The sequence below is a fragment of the Zonotrichia leucophrys genome, chromosome 15 (assembly GCF_028769735.1).
Source record: "Zonotrichia leucophrys gambelii isolate GWCS_2022_RI chromosome 15, RI_Zleu_2.0, whole genome shotgun sequence".
Classification (NCBI taxonomy): Eukaryota; Metazoa; Chordata; class Aves; order Passeriformes; family Passerellidae; genus Zonotrichia; species Zonotrichia leucophrys.
The window spans coordinates 6,361,736-6,384,169 of record NC_088185.1 but is presented as its reverse complement, the minus strand read 5'-3'; the positions used below and the strand labels follow the sequence as shown (position 1 = coordinate 6,384,169).

The following is a 22,434-nucleotide window of genomic DNA, read 5'->3' as shown; positions in this document are numbered from 1 at the left end:
CAGAGATTTCTGCAAGGTTCTTGCTGGATTAAATCATTGAATGGTGCTCAGCACCTCTGAGCAAGTCCTTGAAACCCAATGCTGGCACCCACCCTGGGCACCTGACCTGGCACATTCATCTGGCATGATGCAGAAATCCTGACTTGGATGGAGTCACTGTTCTCCTGTCCTCCATCTGAACCAGCTGGCTGTGCTCTGAGTCAGCTCTGAGCTGATGTGCCAGGGCTGCTTCCAAATCCAGACAAGTCTGTGGATGATGAGGTTCCACAGCTTAAGGCTGGTCCCTCACACCCTGCAAGAACCAGACTCCTACAGCACTGACCTCCTCTTTTCCTTCTTTAGGTTGAAAATATAGTTTTGTATTTTCCTGTATGGTAACACAATCATCATGTCCCCTGCTACTTTTCTTCTGTGTATTGCAGCCATTTTTAAAATGAAGTAAAAATTATTTTCTCCCCAATACAGATAAGGATGGCTAAGCAATTCATCCTCTTGCCCAATAATCTAGTAGCACAAATCCTTTAAACTCAACAACTTTACCAACTAGCACTACTGGCAAGAATATAGCCTCTCCTCCTCTCCCAGAGTTATTTTTTGAGGAGAACAAAGAAAAGGGGTTTTAAAATTATGTGTCTGCAGAGTCTGGAAACATAAAAAAACCCCAACTCAGATCCCAAGTACCATCATGCTAGAGATGAAGATTCATATTCAATACAGAAATAAAAATGTCCTGTACAAGTTAATTCCTTACAGAGTGACTATTAGGTGAGAGACACTATCTGAGAGTGAAAAAGAATGTATCATTTGCTTAATTTCTATTGTAGCATATATAGTGCAGCACTGGAAACAGCTAATTTTTTTGATAGGTAGAAAGAAAAGATTGACTTCTGCTGATTAAATCCTAATTCTGTCAGAACAAGCTCCAAGTCAACAAATGTGTCAATACCTAACCAGGAATTAACTAAGGGCTCCCATTTGTGCAGCTGCATTAACAGCCTTTGCTGCAGGAAGCAAGTGGAAAAGCCCTTCAGCTTTTTAGCAGGTTTAGCAGATGCACCTGAGGCTGTGACAGCTCATCCCCACAGGTCCCTGAACAGCAGGATACACCTGATCAATGGTATCCACATGGTGCTGAGGGCTGCAAAAATCCTCTCCTTGTCTACAGCCTGCAAATGAACACAGCTGAAGGAGAAATTCCTCTTATTGCCTGTGGAAGTTACAGATATTCTGGCAAAATAAATAAATAATAGCCATTAGGAAAATGAGCACATGATGCCACAGAAGGAAGCCTCTGGAATGATCAGAAATCTTATTTTGAGTCTCATTAAAGGAGCAAACAAACATCTTAAAACAGCTTGTACATTTTATGTGCCTGGATCTATCAAAGTAGAAGAAAGACATTTATTCTAGTGAAAGTTGTCAGAACATGAAATTAGAAATCAGAGTAAACTTGATATGTGGGAACTGTGTAGATGCTGAAGTGAACAATGGGCACATGGTATCAAAAAGTCACTGGGATTTGGGCTCTCAACTGAACCCTTATGGGGGCAATTTCAGCCCCACCTAACCTGGAATTGGACACTTCAGGGATGGGGCGGCCACAGCTCCTCACAGGGAGCTATCTCCCAACAAAGTTTATCCTCTTCTCTATTTTTTAATTCATAGGAAGAACACATAGATGTGCTCAGACTTTACAAGCACCAAGTCTCAAGCCACTGAAACACTCTCATAGAAAAAAAATCATTTGTGATGAGCAGCTATCATGGGACTCTAAATAAATCCCTATTCTTAAAGTGCACTGGCAGGTCAGTAAATGCTGAGATCCAGAGTGGTGGTAATTGTACAACTAAAGAAAAGTTAAGAAAAATATGCAATTCAAGGAGCTAGGACTCAAAAGCTGTAGCAATAAAAATGGGGTTTTGAAATCATCTTTACAAAGGTATGTGATAGCTGGATGAACACAAAGCAGTATATAGATAGCTAATTCCTGAAAAATATTCTTTCCCTGTTTCTTGGGTCAGTGAAACCTCTAACTACCAAAATATCTGGTTTTGGCTCTGCCTTAGGCTTATGCCTATTTGAGGTGACCCAAGGTTATCAGACAACAATGCAGCTCCTACTAAATAACACACACACACAAAAACCCCACCAACACCAACAAAAAACCCACCACAAAACATGCTGCTGTTTTGGTTTTTTTCTCTGGGACAATGCAGACTTTATTACATCTGCTATTACAACGTGCCTATAACAATGTTCTCTAACAAGCAGCCCTAAGGTCAAATATGTTCCTTGATCAATTTACTACAGGTCCCTGGTGCTGCTGCTGTGGGTAGACTGTCTGGGGGAAAAAAAGTAATCCCTTTATTCCTTTGCTTCACTATCAGGAAAAAAAAAAAAAAAGCTGTCACAAAGACATTTTTCTTCTGCCTCTGCTCTTGACAAGTCAGGTAAACAGGGAGGAAATACCCAGCTGTAAGAGACCAGCATTTGTACAGGCATATAAAACCACACTGTTTATTTATTGAGCTCCTCAAAGCAGCAGGATGATTCAGAACAAGACTATGGGGATTTGGAAGATGTCTTAGCAAAACACCTGCAGCTCTTTGCATGAGGACAAATAAAAGTCACTCTGGATGTGAGAGTGGTGTGGTCATCTCCTTACAGGAATTTACCAGTTCAGTACATTGCTACAGTCAAATAACTCTGACAAGCAACAGCACTAATTCACAGATGCCCTGAGCAGTGCAGTCATCACATTAACCCTCTCCTAGCTTGTCAGTAAAGCTCTGACTGCTGGTCTGGTTTTGCTCAACAGACCAGCATCAACCAATAAGCAATAACTCTACCCAGAAAAGCAGATTTGATGCTGGCAAACTTGCTACAGAAATCACTTCAGGCTTGCAGCAAGCAGCAGGAAAGGAGTTAATCTCACTGGCCACAAGGCTGAGTACCACTCTTACTCATGCCTGACTGCATGACTTTTGTTTCATGTGTTGTGATTTATTTCTTTTCGCTCTGTGTGAGGGTTTGAGTCACAGACTGGTACCAGCATTAAGGGGAACCATCCCATTCAGCCCCCCATGCTGGAGCTCCATGTGCCTCTGGTTATTTGTGGGTTATTCTAGGGATTGCCTTTGCTTGCTCCCATCACTCCTGAACAAACATGCTAATTCCTGCAAACAGCCCCTTTAAAAGACACCCCCATCAAAAGAAAAAAACCCCTTTGCTAATGGCCTATAATGGGTCTAAATAAAGCCTGAGCTGTTCCTTACTCATGCATAACTTCATTGCTTCTATTCCCTTCACACCCTGCCCAGTTGGCATAATTTGCAGAAGGGTTTTAGCATGGACAATTGAAACACCCACATGCTGCCTGAACTAAAAAGCTTAATCCTAGAGCCCCTTTCTTCCTGTGTGATAGCTAAACGTGGCTTTTATTCTGATTACACCAGTCCTATCTGCACTGTCAGTCTCAACCCATGAAGACTGAACTCCAACCATACCCCTACACATATCAGGACAGCATCTCACCCACCACAATGGTAAGAGAAGGTTTAAAATCCGGCAGAACTCCAACCATCACCCTTTATATGGCTAGAATAGAATTCCCCCTAAAACAGCAGACTCCAGGGGTGTAAAAAGTCCCTAAGTCACCTCACCTGGTAATTAACACCTTGGTGCACTCAAAATCAGGACAGTGACAAAAGGACAAGCAGATGCCACAAAGAAAAGCTGGCAGCTTCTTCCAAGACCACACATTCCCATTTGGGTGCCATGCCCTGGAACAATTTTAATCCATCTTTCTCTTTAAGCAGAGACAGCTCTGCCAGTGACGATGATACGACAGTGACAAAGGAGGGCTGAAACTCAGACCCGAATTGTTATTCCCCTCAGCTAGGCAGTTATGCACAAGAAACACTGCTTGTAAACACTTCTTTGTCAAACACTCAATTACAAGCTGCTTTATGAACAAAATGAGGCAGTGGCAAGGAAAGTGAGAGACGAGAATGGGGAGGCAATCTCCAGTGGCTCCCAGCCAGGACCCAGGAGCATTCCAGGTGACACTGCCAGCCCCTCGGACAGAGGGCATGGACACACGGTGGCAAAACACCAAACCCAGCTCTGCAGAATGGGGTTTGGGTTTTGAGGACCTCAGCTTTGTTCAGCTGTTATGGTTATTCCTATGCAGTAAGGAAAGAATAACTGCTTTATTTTTATATCGTCACTTTTTGCAGTCTGAACCAGGGAGGAAAGGAGCACATGTACAAATGCGGAACAAGTTCAAAGCCCTCAGTTCAGGCAACACTCACAATATGACTCTTTTTGTCATCCTCATTTACACCTTTATACACTGAAATTGCTCCACAGGAGCTAAAAAGTAACTGGAAACTGGAACATTCATTTTTTCATGTTAAAGCTGCAGATGTACTCCACAATGTCCAGCTGAGCTACCTCCGGCTCCCATCCTAAAAGGACTGAAGCTCTAACTCCAAAGAGATCTTTCTGACTGACACTACAGCCAATAACTGTCATGTCAAATTATAAAATATTGCCCTAAGACCACTTGAAAGTTTTGAGAACCAACAGAAAAGCAACTTCATGAGATCTAGTACCACTTTCCAGGAGATAGCAATGTCACAGCATCACAGGGCTACTCATCATGGCACTGTTATTCAGGCTGCCCTGGATAACATCCCTTACTTGATCCATTTCCTCCTCCCTGGATCCTTTTAGCAATGTTATTCCAGTGGATAAGATTTCCCCTGGAAAGAGTATTTTTCCTTGTTTTTACTATTCAGTTCAATGAGTCAAGCAGACTTTCCATAAGGACTGAGAGGTGGAACACAGCTCAGATTTGGGTTCCATGAGGACTGAGAGGTGGAACATAGCTCAGCTCTGGGTGAGTTCCACAAGGACTGAGAGGTGGAATATAGCTCAGTTTTGAGAGGCTGCCACAAGGAAAGCCAAGTCAGCTGGAGCAGAGCCACTGGATGACTTCAGGCAAGGACTGGCAGCTGCCAAAGCAATCCTGGCACACTGGGTACCCCAGCAGCCTCCTGCAGGAGCTGAGAGCCATGGCCAGCAGTCAGCAAGGACAAGTTCTGCATGGGGAAAGGAACAGAACCTCATGGAAAAGGTATTTATCCTGCCTCAGCCACCTGTGACTTTGGGATGTCATTTTGTTTCTTTGGAATCAGCTCAGATTCAGACTGGTGTGGCGCAGATGGTTTAGTCATCACACTGGTAAGTGTGCTAGGAGAAGAATATTGGCTGTCTGCAGCAATCATGCTTACTTCACACCAATAAAAATACCTGTGACCATCCCAAATATCACTGCAGACGTGTGGTGCAAGCAGAGGAACAAAGGCTACAATGAGGTAACTGATCCCAGCCTCTTCTGCAGTTAGCTAAAATATTGGGCAGCCAGTGCTTAGATCAACATGAAGGAACCTTTTAGATGCTTCTTGTCCAAATCAGAAAAACAACATCCAAAAACACTGTGGCTCCCTCAGGGTCCTAGCTCCTCCTGCAGCATCCACACTAAATCTGGGAATAATGCCTGTACACATCTCACAGGACACCTGGAACTTGTCCTGCTCACAGCTATGAAGAGATGTACAATTAAAACCTCCAGCCAGGGCTCTGAATCTTTTCAAACAGCCCACACTACTCCATTTCTCAACTTGCTAAAAATCACAAGATCCACAGAAGTGCTTTATCTTGGTACCTTCCCCCCAAAAAAACACAAATAAAACAAAGTGCGAGGAAAGAAGAAGGAAAAGAATGAAGACTTAGTGCATTGTGTCAACCAATTATATTCAACAGAGAAAAAGATACAAGTGGTTATAGCTTCCTGTAAATTACTTCATGTAATTAAATCCCCGTCTCTAAATTACAGACCATTTAGCTCTTCTTTTATAACAATGTAACCAATGACCACCACCAACCTTTTTTATAGCATCTAATGCCACATAAGTTGTTAGCAATGAAATTTCCTTTTTATTTCTGCCTTTCAAAAGAAGCTGCTGTAATGAGATTCATTCACAGCTACTTACAGACTGTCATGAGAAGAGAGGATTGCCTTGTTTCCCTTTATTCTGCTCCTCTCTGAGGCTATATTTAAGCAAATATGACCTAAAATCATTATCAGTCATCTCAATGCAGGCAGAGAAGTTAAAGGTGACCAGTAAGAGTTTTAAAACATGGAGCTCATAACTGATTTGATTTTTCACACACATACAACATGCACCAGCGTGGCTTAACCAGAGACAAGTGGGGCACTTGGAGCACCCATCCTGGCAAAGGAGGGGCAGCTACAAAAGGGAAACCCACTGCTCCAGACAAGCAAGTGTTTCACTATCCAGTGAAAAAGACAAAACCACATTCTCTTATATATCACCCTTTTAGCAGCCAAAACATGATTTACATCACTGTTCAGAAAATAATATTTGCAGTGTAGTAAAATCCAGCATATGCTTCTGTTTCATTCCTCAGCATTAGTCTAGAAAGAATTGGACACCCCACAATTCTAATGAGCATGATCTTTTTAATTTATGTTTCCCTAACAGAACTGGTACACCAGAAAACTACCCTACAGAGGGTTTTGAAATACATTTTTTCTGGCTTAAGCAAAGGCTGCCTCCTGTCACAGTTCACAGAGGGTTTATGGCACTGTTTTGCACTACTCCTGAAGCAGTGTGTTACAGAAATCTGTTATGGAAACTGTGCTGTAGCTCTCCAAAGGCGGCTGCAATCCCATGATGAAGTTACCTGTGCCACAGCTCTAATGCAGACATTAATGGTCTGGTGTTGGTACAGCATTTTAAACAAACTACACACACTGCAAAGTTCTCCCTCTGCTGCAGAGCGGGCTCGGCAGCCACTTCAGGAATCTTGATGAATTCTTGGATAAATTTAGCAAAAACAACAGCAGTTCTTTGTAATAGCAGGGTTTCATTTGGGAAATAAACATCCACTTTTTATTTACAAAGGATTTTTCCTCCTCCTGCCACTGCTGTGCTATGCCCACTGCTTCCCTCTACTTTGATCCAAAAAAACAGAATACCAAGTGCCTAACCAGGACTTAAAGCAGATTTTTAAATTAGTTCCTGACAGTGCAAACAGATTGCTATTGATTGAAATGAGGCTGATTTCAGGCCCTGGATTAGCAAAGCTAATGCCTGGATGCTGTGCTGCCCATTTCAGAGCTGCTCCCCAGTGGTTTCCAGGCAGCTGCGGAGCCTCTGCAGCCGCAGATTAGCGTGAGAGAGCAGGGCAGGGCCATCTGGGGCTGTGCCGGAGCCCAAACAAGGGCTCCTCCCAAATCCCCGGGGCCAGGACCCTGCCCTACACCCTCATCAGCAGCTCTGGAGCCAGCCAGGCTGTGCACAAGCTCAAGAGGGAGTTGGTGTTTGGGAAGCTTTGCTGGAGCCCAGCACCACAGCTCACTGAGCATGGGGACCTCGCTCCAGCCACGGCCACTCTGGATGCAGCCAAAAGCACTGGGGGCAGCCAAATAAATCCTGGTTTTCCTGTCCAGACAGGCTGGCCAGATCTGGGACAGAGGCTGCACACAGGTAATGGCACTGCCTTATCAGCCCTGCTCTCCCAGCCAACACTTATTTTTTAAGCTCTCCCTGCAAGAGCTTTCATGTCCAAAATGTACAGCCTTGTACTTACAAAGGTAGAAATGGATCCTGCTTTTAAGCAACGTTTTGCTGATTAAAAGAAAATGGACTTTTTTCCTCTGGCTTTGTTGTTTAGTTTCAAAGAAGGTTTAAATAACAATATCTGCTAACAAAAAAAAGGGTAACATCAATTAGAAACAAAAAGAAACTAGTTTGTATAATTTCAGTGTTCAAAAGCAGTGAAATGCAAACACCAAAGCAGCACACACCAAACCAAACCAATCCCCAAAACCCACATTAAAGGCAACCTTTCTTCTTTTTCTTATTTTTTTTCCCCCTGTAAGCTGACTGCCTAGAATTCATTGGGTTTTAGTAACTGAGATACTGAAGGTAACAGAATAAGTTACTGTTATATCTAGACCCTCTTAAACACAATTCAGCTTCCAAATGCTACATTATTAAGCCATGGAAGAACAGGCATATCCATGTCCTCTAGCTAAAGACAAAGACTCCAAAGGTTATTTTTCAGACTCACTCTCCTATGTGGCTGCTGAACCTCAGCTAAGAAAGGGACATTTCAGCCTCTGAACTGTGCACCACTAAGCACACACTGCCTCCAGCCCACCAGTGGCTTCACATCCAAGCATGATAAATACTATTTACCATTATCTGAAAAATACAAGTAAAACTAAACAGCTACACAGTCCTATTGCTCGACTGCCAGCATGAGCAGTATGATGCCAAAGGGAATTTTGCACAGTATTTCATGATCCAGATGAGTTTCTAGATCTGTCTTGGGAAAGGCCCCCACCACCATGCACAAATGGGGCCAAGGGTAGGTAAATGGTTTGAAAAGGAGCTATCAATTTTCACCCAGACATCAGAAGAAACAACGAGCATCCTGGATGGAAAAAATTACTTGGTGTATCACCTTTAGCTCAGATCAGCAGTAACCCAGAGCACAGCCCTCCTGGGGGGCAGGGAGGGTGTTACATCCCTTAATGAATGTTGGATAACGAGATGATGAGCATCACAGAGAAACCACATGAATAGGTAATCAAACTTGTTAATGCAATTTAGCAGTTCCAGCCCGGCAACACGATCCATTAATCACCGATAGCACTCAGCAGTTTGGGGAGGGCTGGGCAGTGAACGAGGCTGGGGAATTGGCTGTGCCTTCCCTCCCTGCAGGAAGCTCTGCTCAAGCCTCAGAGATGTCACACCTCCAGAGAAACACGACCTGTTCACTCCCCTGCCCTCTCCTGCCAGGCTCCCAACGCAGCAGGCTATTTGTGAGCGCTAAACACTGCACCACCCTGCTCTCCTCAGCTTCTCCCAGACTCTCCCTCATCCCGGGTGATTTAAACAGTGGGTGAGAAAAGGAAGGAGGAGGTGTAAGACACTAATCTTCGTGACAAATGACTATCTGCAGAACACTGTGTTATTACAGCAGCATTTAACAGCTAAATATATTCAACACACCACGATGCTCCCAAGCTGACTAAACAGAGAGCTCGAGGTTAAACTAACTGGAAATAACAGCAACTCTTTGCTATTAGCCCCAGCTCTTTTCAGAAGGTGGTGATTGTACAGAAAGGGCAATGTGTCCTAAAAGTCAGAAAAAAAGGGAAAAAAACCAAACTCCCAACTGTTCTACATCCACAGGGCTCAGAATTCCAGAGGAATAAGCAACTCCAAAAATAAAACCAGAAAAGAGAAGAACCGCTCAGCTCAGACTAATCAAAGACTGGCTCAAAGTTCAAAGAGTGATTCTCCAAAACCAGAACAACAATGTAGGAGCGCTGGAACTAAGGGGTTTCATCATATATGTACCTCTTACTTAATCTAATAAAATCATACATCCAACCTTTAAATCCCCTTTTAAAGGGGCTGACAGGCTGCTCTCCCTCCCCTGTGGTGGGGATTCCTTTCCCCAGGCACTGGGTTAGCTTTGGACACGGCCTTTGGAAAAGGCAATGAACTCAATTGAAGGAATGCTCCTGTGTTGGAGGCAGCCACAGCCTTTCAGAGGGGCTGGATTTACCGCAGGCCACTCCGGCTACACCAAAATTCACCACAGCTCTGAACACCTCCTCACTCCTTGACACACCTGGTGATTGCAAGAGCTTCTGTTGCTCCCCATTGCAGAACAGCAGTTGGAAGTCAGCACCTTTCCCTGTGTACATGTGTTGACAGCAGCCTCAAACTCTGACAAATCTTGGACAAAAGGACCATTTGAAATGCCTTTTCCTCCCTCTGCTGAGTTACAGCAAGAGATAAATGTGTTTGAATGATTTTTATACACAGTTGGGAGCAATAGGCTGGAAAGGACAGATTGGTTCCTGCAGCCCTCTCCCCATAGCCCGAGGTACAGAACAACCAAATATTCAGGAGCAACAGCAATCTGGATGCTTTGTCAAATGGAGTGAAGTATAAATCTAATTTTCTAAACAAAGCAGACAACCTGGCACTGAAATCAGCTTACCACTTTGCACCTCTCTACAAGGATTAGCAGAATGCCATAATTATAATGCCCAATTTGATTTATTAGAGGAGGCTGCATAGAAAAGATGACAATTCAGTAGTATTGTGAAGAGAAGGGATGAGAGTAGAAGGAAAGCTTCAAATTGAATAGCAATTTCTAAGCAACATCTCAATATAATTAGCATTAATTACAGAAAGCTATCCAAATTAGGTATAAACCTATGTTTAATAACCCTGAGATGCAAAATTCACCCCCTAAATTCCAGGAAACTTGTCATTGTTAACAACCTTTTCCTCCTGCAGGAATGGGAAACCTCCCCACTGTCTCACAAATCCACAACTATGCAAATCCCCTCCATGCACTGCATTTCCTGCAGTGTCATAGAACTGAAGAAACAACTTCCACCAGACCATGAGAATCTCTAATTTAAAATGTGATGAGCCCTTCTAGATCAATATGCTGAAACACAAAAGAGTAGGTGGTGGAGAAGTTATAGAGGAGGGTTACATGACATAACCTTCATTCTATTTTTAAATGTTAAAGTATTGCAAGTCTGAAAAAACATTTCCAGTAACTGGACAATTCAATCTTTGGCTGTCTGGCACACACACAGGATTAGTTTCACAGAACAGAAGGTGGCTTGAGTTAAACAGCTCTTTTCTGCTGGAGAAAAAAAACCACTTTTTTCATCTTAGTGTGTTTCCTAGCTCGGAACAAATGCTGGAAGGTCAAGCACACTGCTGCTCCCACTGGCCGCCACTTGGCACCCTGTTAGGGACAACTGGGACAGTGTCCACGGAGAGAAGCTGCTGTGCCATGGGATTGCCAGCCCATGAATGCACACTCAGCCACTCACAAATCTCCCTGCTGAGCAGCAGTTAGTGATAAACAGCCTGCCAGCCTCAGAGCCTTTTCTTGTCACCTGCCCCTCTGCACACACTGTGCCTCAGATGGAGTCTCTGGAATAATTCCCTCCAGCATCACAACTCTTCATTCATTAATGCTCCAGCACATTGTAGAAGGGTACACAGGAAAGAGTGCCCAGAGCACAGTTTCCTGCAAAATGACTTTCCACTGCTAAAATGCTCAAATAGTCTCTCCTCCTCAACACTCTGTTCTGGGGTAAGTCAAACTCCAGTCAGGAGATGTACAAAGAAGTCTGCAGCTTCCAGGCGCACAGTGCTCAGCACAAGTCCTCCAAAGGAGCTTATGATCTGGTGGATGATTCCTGCTTGTGCTCAAGACCATCAGGGCCACAAATCTACCATATGAACCACTGCACTGTCTCAGAGCTGCAGGCACCAGGGAGATCTGCTCCATTCTGCATTACCCAGTGCACCAGGCTTCTCCTTCAGCTTATGGAACCTGCCCTCAACTCAGGATTTGTGCACATGGCCACAATTCTTCTAAGAGGCATTGTTTCCACCAGCACAGGTAACCAGAGAAGCCAATTACAAGGACACCTCACCACCCAGCAAAGCCAACACTTCACAGCGCCCCAGGCCAAGAGAGTCTCTTGAGGTGAGATTGTTTCCCTACCTGTTTGGACAGCTTCAAGGGCAGTTTCTTCTTCATCCTCTCCTTGCCTCTCTCTGCCTCTCTCTCGGAGCTCCCGGCATCGTTGTTGTGGCCATTCTCACTTGGCTCAGCAGACACACAGTTCTCAGATTCTCTGGGTTTCTTGCCTGGATGCCTCTCCCATTTCTCCTTCCGCTCCTGAGGCTTTAGTGACATGTCCTTCTGTAAAGGAGATTAAAAAAGAGAACGGTAAGTTCTTTATGTTCTTTGCAGCTACCTTTAAGCACTAAGCTGTATAAATATTGACTAAAAACACAAACAAGACAGTATGTATCTTCCAGAGATGACTTAAGATGAATAATTAGGCATGCACAACACAAACAGTAATTTTAGATTAGATTAGGATGAATATTCTCCAGGCTAGGTGTTTGATTAATTTCAGTGATGCTGAAACTGGCTATGAAAATGAGCTCACTTCAGATTAACTCAGAAACCATAAGTCAACAGCATATGAGCAAATCAGCATCCTGAAGGGAAGCCTTAAACTGCTCAACTGCAACAGAGGTGGGTTTTGTTTTGTTTCTGATCTGAGAAGTATCAGACCCCCCTGGGGCTGACAGTCTCTGATTCACAGCAGCATTCATATGGAGAAAGGCACTTCTAAAGCCCTAGCACAAATTCCCTGAGCCAGGGAGATCAATGGGATCCAAACACACAACAGAGGTTGAACACTTCTAAGTGTTAAATGTCTGCCCTGAACCAGGCTGTAACACACAACCCAAGCACGGTTTAAAAGCAGGTATGTCATGTCAGAATGATTAACACTGGAAGTGAGATCAGAGGAGGGAATTACTCTGCTATCCCTGGCATCTCTGAGGACTGGAAGCTGAACTCCCAGTGACAGAGTACCAAACTCTCTCTCCATGCACACTGTGTGGGAAACGAGTTGAAGAAATAATATGACAAATCACTATGACATTGGGTCACTACAGCTAGATACATTTCTCCCTTATGTTTTTTATTAACTGCTGAAGGATAAAATCTGAATTCTTATGGGAATATTTTGCAGGATATCTATTTCAATTATTTTTAATGCGAGGTAAATAGATTAGGAAATACCCTAAAAGCACTGCTTGCTATGCCAAAACTCAGCCACAGATATTTTTCTAAATGCTTTCTTTTGACTCAAGCAGTTACATGACAGGTATTTGTATCGTACATGAATGGAGATCACAATACAACTGCTCACATCAATGCACACACCTTCAGTACTGCAAAGGAGCTCATGAAAATCATTAGCTCTCTACTCTCTCAAAAACTGAAGCCCAACAAAAAAAGAAAATTAGGAACTGGAATGAAATGCCCTGCTGATTGCTCCAGATTACTTCCTCCCCCTCTCCTTTAATTAGTGAATTGACTGCCTCAGTGTGCAACATGCTGATTCCACTCCAAATCACTCGCTTGTTTAAAGTTACCCTTCCCTGGGAAGTGAGATGATGCACAGGCACTTTAGGGTCACAGACACATTGAAATGAGAACTGAGGCAATAAAATAGAGCTCTTTCAATTCCAGCCCAGGCTTCCAGAGGATCAGCCAGCTCCCACCCTCTGTACACCTTGCACAGGAGTCCTGGGGGCTGGAGGCTCCTCTTAGGGCACACACAGATATATCAAGCTGAAAACCCCCAAAGATACAACTCTTCCACCAAAATTAAAATAATTAGCACTGTCTTGGAGGCAGAGAACACACCAGAACACAGCTCAGCTTGCCAAGTTCATTACCAGGGAAAGAGCAAGGAAAATACCTGTCTGGCATTATTCTGCATGAATGATAGAGGAATATAAATCAGTGTAAACTTCTCACTTTGGTTTTTAGTTTAAAGATAACACTTGAAAGCAGCAGTTCAAGATGCCAATTGAAGAAGGTCATATTGTGCTGTTTGCTGGGAAGCTACTGAGATAAAAATCAAATTGCTAATCTTCAGTAACTAATCAAAAACTTGTCATGTGGAAATGGTATCTGCTGACTGATACTCAGCAAAACATTAGAAACAGCGATCACCACAAACATGCACTTCTGCACAAAGCCAGATGCAGCTTGGGAGGTGACAGCAGGTGCAGGGAAGATGCTGCATTAGGGACATGGAGCCCTGATGGGGGAGAAAGGAGGCTGGGGCAGGGAAATGCCACCACCTGAGAGCACCAGCAAATCATGCATGCCTGGCTTGAGGGGCAGTATTCACTTCTAAGGATGCCTTCAAAGCCAATAAATTACCATTTTGGTTTAAACTCTATCTGGCTTCACATGGTGGTTGGGCCTCTGTTAATGCTTCAGGGAAAGTCTTCCCTTGGTACCTACAACACATTCACTGCAGGTTTTCAGATGATTCTTTCACCACAGAACTGGTCTGCAAATCTCTGTTTTTCTCCTTCCTGAATCCTACAGAATTCCCCACCTCGAAATGCAGCTTTTCATCCCTATTTTGTCTGGAGATTTAAGGCTTGTCTCATTGCTGAGCTACTGGCAAAATTAATTCATGAAATACAGCTATAGCTGGATCAAAGCCAAGGAAATAATTCATTCACTTGTAGTGCCATCCAAGAATCTGAAGCACTTTGCAAACAGCCCTGAATGAAGCCCCAAGGCTGCTCCTGCCTCCAGTGGGGGACAGTGCAGGGACAGGGCAGCCAGGGGGACAAAGCCACGTTTGTGTGACAGGAAAACCACTCCAGATCCCTTTTCTCCCTGCTCCAGCAGAGGACACAGGCACAAGAGTTGTTCCTGGGCAGGCAGGACAGTGAGCTCAGCATGTCCTTGCTGGCAGAGGGTGACAGCAGGCTGTGCTCTGGGCTGCCCAATGCAGACCTCTGCAGCCCCAGGCACAGAGCAGAAGGGGGCTAATGGGGCTTCTGTTCTTGCCTCCTTTGTCTCCTTCCTATTTCCTCTACTAAAAGAGCCTTCCAGTGATTGCTCTTTCAACTAAAGTTTATGACCTCCAAGTTGGGGACCTCACTTAGCACAAGAGCTTACTATTTTTGGATGTGCATCTGGGTTTGTGCACAGGCAATTGCTGGAAAATTTAGGCACATCCAGAATATACAGTACATCACAAGGGGGGACATTTATTGATGCACCTTGACTGACTTCAATCCAGAAATCCCAGCCTGCAGGTGAGACTGGCCCCCAGAGCAGCAGATATTTTCACCCTCTGCACATCAGGTAAATCCTGCAGATTCACACAGTGACAGTATTTGAAGTGAGATCCCAAATTCAATAGGTTTTCACATCAGCCCTGTGCTTTCTGCCCACCCCAGGAGTCTGCATACCTAACCACTTTGGTGTCACAGGGCAGTAAATCCCTTTGTCCAAGCCCATTTTCTCTTCTCAGTTCCAGAAACAACACTGCTAAATCTTGCTCCAGAATACAGAAAACTGTTTTGTTCCTTACTCCTCATTGCTTCCAGGACTGTCTCCTACCTGTCCTCACTTCAGAATTTCTCTGACACCTTCCAGGGCAGGCTACAGCCTCTCCATCTGCAGCCCCTTGTCTGTCTGGGCTGCAGACTGAGTGCAGATGGTTCTAACTGGCTGCATGGTTACAGATAAGGAAGAATTAGGCCTTTCTTCAGAGCCTCTTTCCTGGCAGTTCCTCCATGAAACACACAGATTCTATCTCCCTGTTTGTTTATTTGGATGCACAGACACCAAAGAACATTTCATCAGGAGATGGGGTTGTGGTACCTCCTCCAGCTCTCCCTGGAACACCTCCTGTACCAGCAGCTGTGAAATTCACTCACAAAGACCCTGGCAAAGGCTGGCAACCCAAGCTGGCCCTGCAACAGATTTTGGGAGCCCGCTATAAAAACCTTTTTTCCACCACTATCAGTCCAAGGTAGTTATGCAATTGCCCCTCTGCTTGCAGCAGATCTGGCAGGAACCCTTCATCACTTGGAACACTCCTTCCTGAAAATCCATTTTTCTTCTGTCACCAAAGCACAGCTGCAGTCTCCACAGACACTCAAGGGACACACTGCCCAGTTTGTAAGTAAAGCTGGGAATAATGTGGGTGCACAGCCCTCAGCTGCGCAATGAGACTGTTCTTACCCCTAAAATGCCACAGCAAGACAATTCCGCACAACGGACTCCACGTTTTCTGTTTGATCAGGAAATAATGATCAGCCCTGGAGGAGCCTGGCACAAGCCCACATCCCACAGCCCTCCTCTGGCTGGAGTTATCACTGCCTGTTTGCTCAGCCCAGCTCAAACTCAGCCTTAATCCTCTGAATTTACACAGCTCTGAGATCTCAGAAAGCATGCAGGGCAAGGCTGGGGCTGTAAATACCTTTCATACACAGGGAACACTTAAAGAACCTGAAGAAAACATCCAAAACCCACACAGCCAGATGAAAACCCTCGAGTCTGCTGCTGGGATGCAGAGGGTAAAAATAACACCTACAGATAATAAAACAACCATCCTTAACCCTCGAGCATCAGTTCAAAATGCAGCCCTGGTGCAAAAGCAAGTCCATTTCAATCCCCCATCCCCAGGGCCCATCGGACACTCAGCCAAGGACTGGTTACACTCCATTCCTGCCAGACTGCCTCTGCCAACTGCACAAGATTATATGGGCTGATTTCCCAGAAGGAAGACAGCCTCCAGCTTCTCTCTGCACAGCTCTTCACTGCAGAACTTATTCCTTAAGTTGGGCCATGTGGAATATCCTACTGAACATCAAGCAGGAGAAGGATCCACACAAAGGAAATAAAACAATGTGAAATATACTACTGAACATCAAACAGGAGAAGGATCCACACAAAGGAAATAAAACATACGGTTCCCTCTGAAACTGACCCTGCTTGCCCATGTTTCTGCCTCCTGCTTCTCTCAAAAAAATGGCAATGGAAAAGCCCCTGAGGATCTGAGCACCATCTATCCTTGTATCAACTTTATCATGCAATTAGCAGCAGGGTTGTCAATTGGTTAATAGTTCAGGGAGAGATCCCAGCTCAGAAAGGACCTGAAACAGATTTATTTTTAAGTAGGTTAATTTTCAAATATTCCTATTGACCTGATACTCATAGAAGAGCAGCACAGAAACAATTGCTGACAATGTTCTCGTGCTTTCTAAGCAGACAAAGCACATTACAAATATAGACAAGAACACACTAACACAAACCTACTGCCCATTTATTTGCATAAAGGGGACACAGGAGACACCGATTCAAATGGAAAGATAATATTGGAGATATACATAAGAAATGTACATGAAAGACTAACTTTAAAGTGTAGATTTGAAGACAGGTCTGTAGAGAGAGAGAAACCACTGCAAGAACAGGAGCCAGCACAAGAAGAGATGAATAGCCAGCAGGCAAATGAAATGAGGTGAATAATAAGGAAGAAAAAAGGGATAAAAAAGGACCCCTGAAGGGCATCAGGCAGGACCACACCAAGGTGACTGAATTTGAACTCAGCAGGGTGAACAGGCAGCAAACACAACTGGAGACCTTGAAAATTAGCAGCAGCCCATTTCAGGGTGGGAGAGGGGAGAAGTTTGAGCTGAGGGCAGGGTGTGCTGGCTCTGAGGACAGCAGGGGCAGGCTGAGCCCACAGCTCAGCTCTGCGGCTCCTTGCTGAATCCCCAGGGCAGGAGGCCAGCCCAGAGTGACTCCCAGAGCCCAGGGCACTTTGGGAAGCTGTCTGCTGCCATGCCCAGCTGGATTCCCACCCATGGGGAGCTTCTCGCTTCTCCTGCAATAGAACACACACTTGTTTGTTTTACTTTCCAGCCCTCTCTTCTCCCCCACTGAGAACTCCACTGCAAACACAACTCAAGCCCCTCCAGCCTCTCAGCCAAAGACACTAAAGCTGTGTTAAAAGGCAGAAACAAGAGTCTAGATTTGAAGTGACTTTTTTGCTTTGACCCGACATTCAAGCAGCGCAATCAATATCAATTAAAATGATTGCAAATGAAATCCTTGCTTGTTTAACCTTGGACTGCAATTCTCCTTTCACAGCTGACATATTCCAGATGAGTTTAGGTCCTGCTTTTTAAAATGCATCACATTTGCTCTGACCCCATCACATGTTTAGCTCAAGAATAAGATGACTTTTTGACAAGACAGATTTGGAAATGTTAAGACATTTGAAGCTGACACTGGTTTGCAGGTTTATGATACATGATTTAACTTAAAAATACAAGTGGATGAACCAAGAAACTTACTGTAATTGAAACACTCAAATTTATTACCAGAGGATATGTTCCTGTCACCTATGAATAGCTGAAGAGCAAGCTGCCATACTCTGCTGAACGCCCACTTGTTATGTCTCCCAAGAATTAAGACCTTTGCTTCTAGGACCTCAAAGACACAGTACCAAGTACAGACAGCTTGGACAAATGTTACTTCAACAAAACATAGTCAAAAATTACAAAAAGGAAGGTCAGTTCACTATTCTTTTAAATGCATTTCAATCCACGTTGAATTTACAAGGCTCTGATTGCTCTTTTTCTCTGCACAAGACCTGAATAAATAATGATACAGTGCAGGAATTGTATTTAAATACTGAGGAGAAAGGGGGTGATGCTGTTTCCTTCCTTTTCAGTTGCTCAAGGAAAAATCCAGTTCTCTCCTTCCTAGTAGGAAGGAGGAGTAGGAAGTGGTAGGAAGTACCTGGAAACAGAGTGTTTAAGACTCATTTAGGGGACAATAAAAATAAGAATGCACACAGTGAACACCTTCACTTTAGCAAGGGGCCAAGGAAATCTGCAGGAATGTGAGCTGTCCATGTTTTTGGTATAAACCCTTGCCCCCATCACCCATGGGGAGGTGGACACACAAAATCTGAAGCTGCTCCAGAGCTCCAGGGGCAGCCAGGCGTGCTTTTCCCCCTCTGCTCCAATTTCCTGCTCGGAGCCTGCAGGCGCCTCTCTGCAGAGAGCTGCACCATCCTCCCTTCCCTGCTCCTCCTCGCAGACACTGCTCAGCTATTAGGGCTCCCACAGGTGCTTGCTGTCCATCAGAGAGGAAATGATCCCATTTGAAGCCATCAGTATTTCCTGCAGTGATGGCAGTAAATGCCCGACGAGCGCTCACAGAATTACTGTCAGCGGAAAGTGTGTCAGAGAGCAAGGGAGCTTAAATGATTGAAGGGGAGCTGGGGCACCATTTCCAGGTAGATGAAATGAGGCATATTGCAAGTGCAGCCTGGCCAGCTTTTACAGCCTGCAGGAGTGCTGAAAGGTGCTGCTGCCCATGCACCAGCAGGCCACCCTGCCCAGCTCTCGCTGCAGATAAAAAGCACATTTTGGCTGAAGCTGCTTTCAGCCGAGATTGGGAGCTCAGCCTGCCTGGTTTGTGTCGTGTACAAAGGAGCTGGAAAGTGTTTGTGCCTGTCAGACAGCACCTTCTCCAGCTGCCAGGTGTGAGTGCTGAGCACATTCTCCTGCTAACTCCCATCCTCCAGGGGCTCCTTCCCAAGGGACCCATCAGGAATGGCAGCAGCACCACACACTGCCCAGCGTCCCACAGGTGACAGACTATGCAAAAACATCCCCCATCCTGAACAATGTGGCCTGGGGCCATCAGTCTCAAGTAACTTACACAGGTGTCCAGCAAGTAAGCAAAGTGACACAGCCAGGCACACACTCCAGGTCCAGTGTTTTGGGAAGACTTTCCTCAAGTGTGCCAAAATCCAAGGACACTGCTGAGGCCTCACGGCTGACAGCCAGCAAACACATGCTTTATTGACAGAGCAGCCTTTGAACACTTAATCTGAAGTAATTTCCCTCTCCCCAGATTATTCAAAGGCACTCCTTGAACTCAAACAGCCCCCACCAAGTGGCAGAATCAGGACCTGAAGAAGCAGCTGCTTACCTAAAGCCAGATGTGGCCATTTCATCCCTCATTTCCAATTTTGCAAGGAAGGTAACACAACCCCCAGTTCCCAGCTGGCCCTAAACTGCCAAAGGAAAAGGCAAGAAGATCCTACCAGGACAAACTGGCATGGCAGCTGGATACATTCATCATTACCAATTTTCAGCTAAGCTAGTCAGAGAAAACCAGAAACACAAAGTTGAGTAAAAATGCCTCCAGACTATTTATTACTATAGACAGGAATGCTACATCTTAGAAATAGCTTAGAAATACTACATCTCTCTTTAAAATCAGAAACAAAAGGAGAGGGCCCAACTGCTTCTGCCTCTGCTGAGAGGGATGTCATGCTTCCATGAGCTGGACTCTGGAAATGGAGCTGAGCCAAGCTGAGGCTGGGCAGATGGACTGGACACATGGCTCATTTACCAAAGGCAGGGGCCTAAATTGCTCTCCTCCATCTATACTCCTGCATTTAAAGTGCTGATCTTCACAGTGTGAAATACACAACGATCACAGTATGATTGTGCTGACTCCCATGTGAGCAGCCTCATACTGAGACTGAAGAGCTACAGCTACAACCTTAGGTCATGACTTCAAGAACCTCAGCCTGATTTCCAAAGTAATTCAAGGCTTCCACCTGCTAAATACGAAGTTTTCCTCTATTTTTCTAGGATTCCACCACACATTCACTTCATGGTGCATACTTTTAAAACACAGCCATGAAAAATGTGCTGCTCTCAAGGCAGTAGCACCCAGAGCAGGGAAGCTCCAGACGCATCTCCCACACGGTGACAGCCTGGAACACATTCCCTCCACCAGGAGCTGCAGGCGTTTGGAGGCTCTGCTCCCAGCCCACACTCTTTATTCCCACCCTCAGGAAGGGTGCAGCTCCCAGGGAGCACTCAGCTCCAGCAGAGCAGGCTGTGAGCTCTGCAGGGTGACACAGCCAGGAGAGATCAGCACTCGCAAACTCGCTCCTGCCAACTCTGCTGCAGGGGTGAGAGTCTCCAGAAATAAAAACAGCCATATCCTCATCCCTGGGGCTCAGTTATAAATTAATTCATATTTAAGCACCATGACACTAGAGGCATTTTTTTAAGCAACTCTGCAGTTGCCCTCAGTGGTAGGCAACAATTTTCAGTTCAGCTGTCATGAGCTCTAGAATGTGTATTCAATAATTAGTCCTCTGGTAGTTTTCTTCTGGCTGGGAAACAAAAGACAAGAAATAGAAATGGTTCAACAAGAGGAAATATGTAGGAGCCAGTCTCCTCCAGAAACAGGAGGAGCCATAGCACATCACTGCAACCTAAGGGGAAAGCACTGAGCAGGATGAGTTCTAGCAGACAGAGAAGCCTTTTTAGCTACCAAAATGTCAGATGCACTAATGAAAAGCTAATCTGTGCCACCTTGGCCCCCCCTGCTCTGCCCCTGTGCTGCCGAAGATGCATTGAACAGTGCAGGCTGTCAGGGTGGCCAGCAGAGATGCTCATCCAGCACAGCACGTGTGCTCCTGAGCAGCTCTTCCATAACTGCTTTGCTTGAACAAACAATGAGCAGCCAAATGTTTCAATATATCCTCAGGGCTTCCTAGAATAGTTTCAAATAGTCTGATATCTGTGGCAGAGGCAAAACATTCATTTATATCCCAGGCAATCGCTGAGAAATGGGAAACACTACAGTAGCAGGCAATTTTAATGTGTTCTATGTTACAAAACATTTTCAGTCAGAGAGCTCAAAGGTCATTAATAGATTTTCATATGTTTACAGACAGCAGCAATTTCAAGCTCTGTAATTTTAAAACTGCATGTCAGTCTCTCAACTTCCAGCTGTTATTTTAACATTAGATAATGAACACAATGCAAAGGTTACACAATCACTTGAACCAGCCTATGCAGCAGATCCAGTCACACAAATAATTATTAAACTCTAATTACACATATATTATCACTCTTATTAGAACAGCAGGGCAAATCCTCTTTTATAGATAGATCAACAGTTTAGAAAAAGAGGCCAGCAAGGTTATGCTTTTAGAGCTGCTCTTCTCTCTCCCCCATCACCTAAAGCACTGCAGATTTATGAGCCTCAGAAATAACACCTTGTTAACACCTCACCAGCCAGTGCACATCCAGCCACCAGCTTCTGTTTTCCTTAAATCCTTTATAGATCCCTAATACAGACATTGACGCCTAATTAAAATATTCATCCTTGATCAGAGGGACAAAAAAGCATTTAGTGGTTACCAAGTATCCTGTTTAAATATGCTGGTTTTTCTTTATACAACTACTTTGATACTGAGAAGACATCTTCCAAAACTTAGAGGGATTTCTCCTAAGGAGAGTGCTCTTATCTAAGCTAAAGCTTTGCAAGACATCAGGGTGCCATAACATAGATTTTTATTTTATTGTAATTTTGGAGCAGACAAAATTATTGTCTGACTCTTTTATCACGCAGCCAAATGAGCAAAATCACCCAGCTGGTGTCTCAGGGAAATTTTGGATGTGCACTAGCAGACTATCCTCTTACCACATAAGAAATTCAGCAGATTATGTTTTGCTCATCTCCCTCATTTTTTTCCCTCTCTATTCCCAGTGTTACTCACTCTGGTTGATTCTGCCCCAATCCAGCTGTCAGTCACACAGCATGTAACCTCAATGGGAATTGAGGAATCTCATCCCCAAGCCTCAGCTTTGAAGCAGGACAGAGCAGCAATGTCCCTTTGTGTGGCTGAGGTCCCCTGCAGTGACAGCAGCGCTGCCCTGGCACAGTGATGTCTCTCTAATCCCCAGAGCATCCTCAGCCAGCCATGAATTTCACACTGGGAAATTCCAGGCTTTGACGTTAAATCATTCCAGCTGGGATTTTCAAAGGATAAGAGATAGGACTCCAATCCCATCGCATTCCAATAGGAAGCCCTTAAGGTTTGGTTTA

General features: G+C 44.7%; 1 protein-coding gene across 16 annotated transcripts in view; it reads right to left on the bottom strand.

Moving 5' to 3' along the window:
* FBRSL1 (fibrosin like 1) overlaps window positions 1–22,434 on the bottom strand; it is a 495,150-nt gene that overhangs the window by 349,459 nt on the left and 123,257 nt on the right. For all 16 annotated transcript variants that reach the window (XM_064726492.1, XM_064726486.1, XM_064726485.1 and 13 more), the window contains exon 2: window positions 11,656–11,856. In XM_064726492.1, coding sequence (XP_064582562.1) covers window positions 11,656–11,856 — 201 coding nt within the window. The remainder of the gene's footprint in view (window positions 1–11,655; window positions 11,857–22,434) is intronic.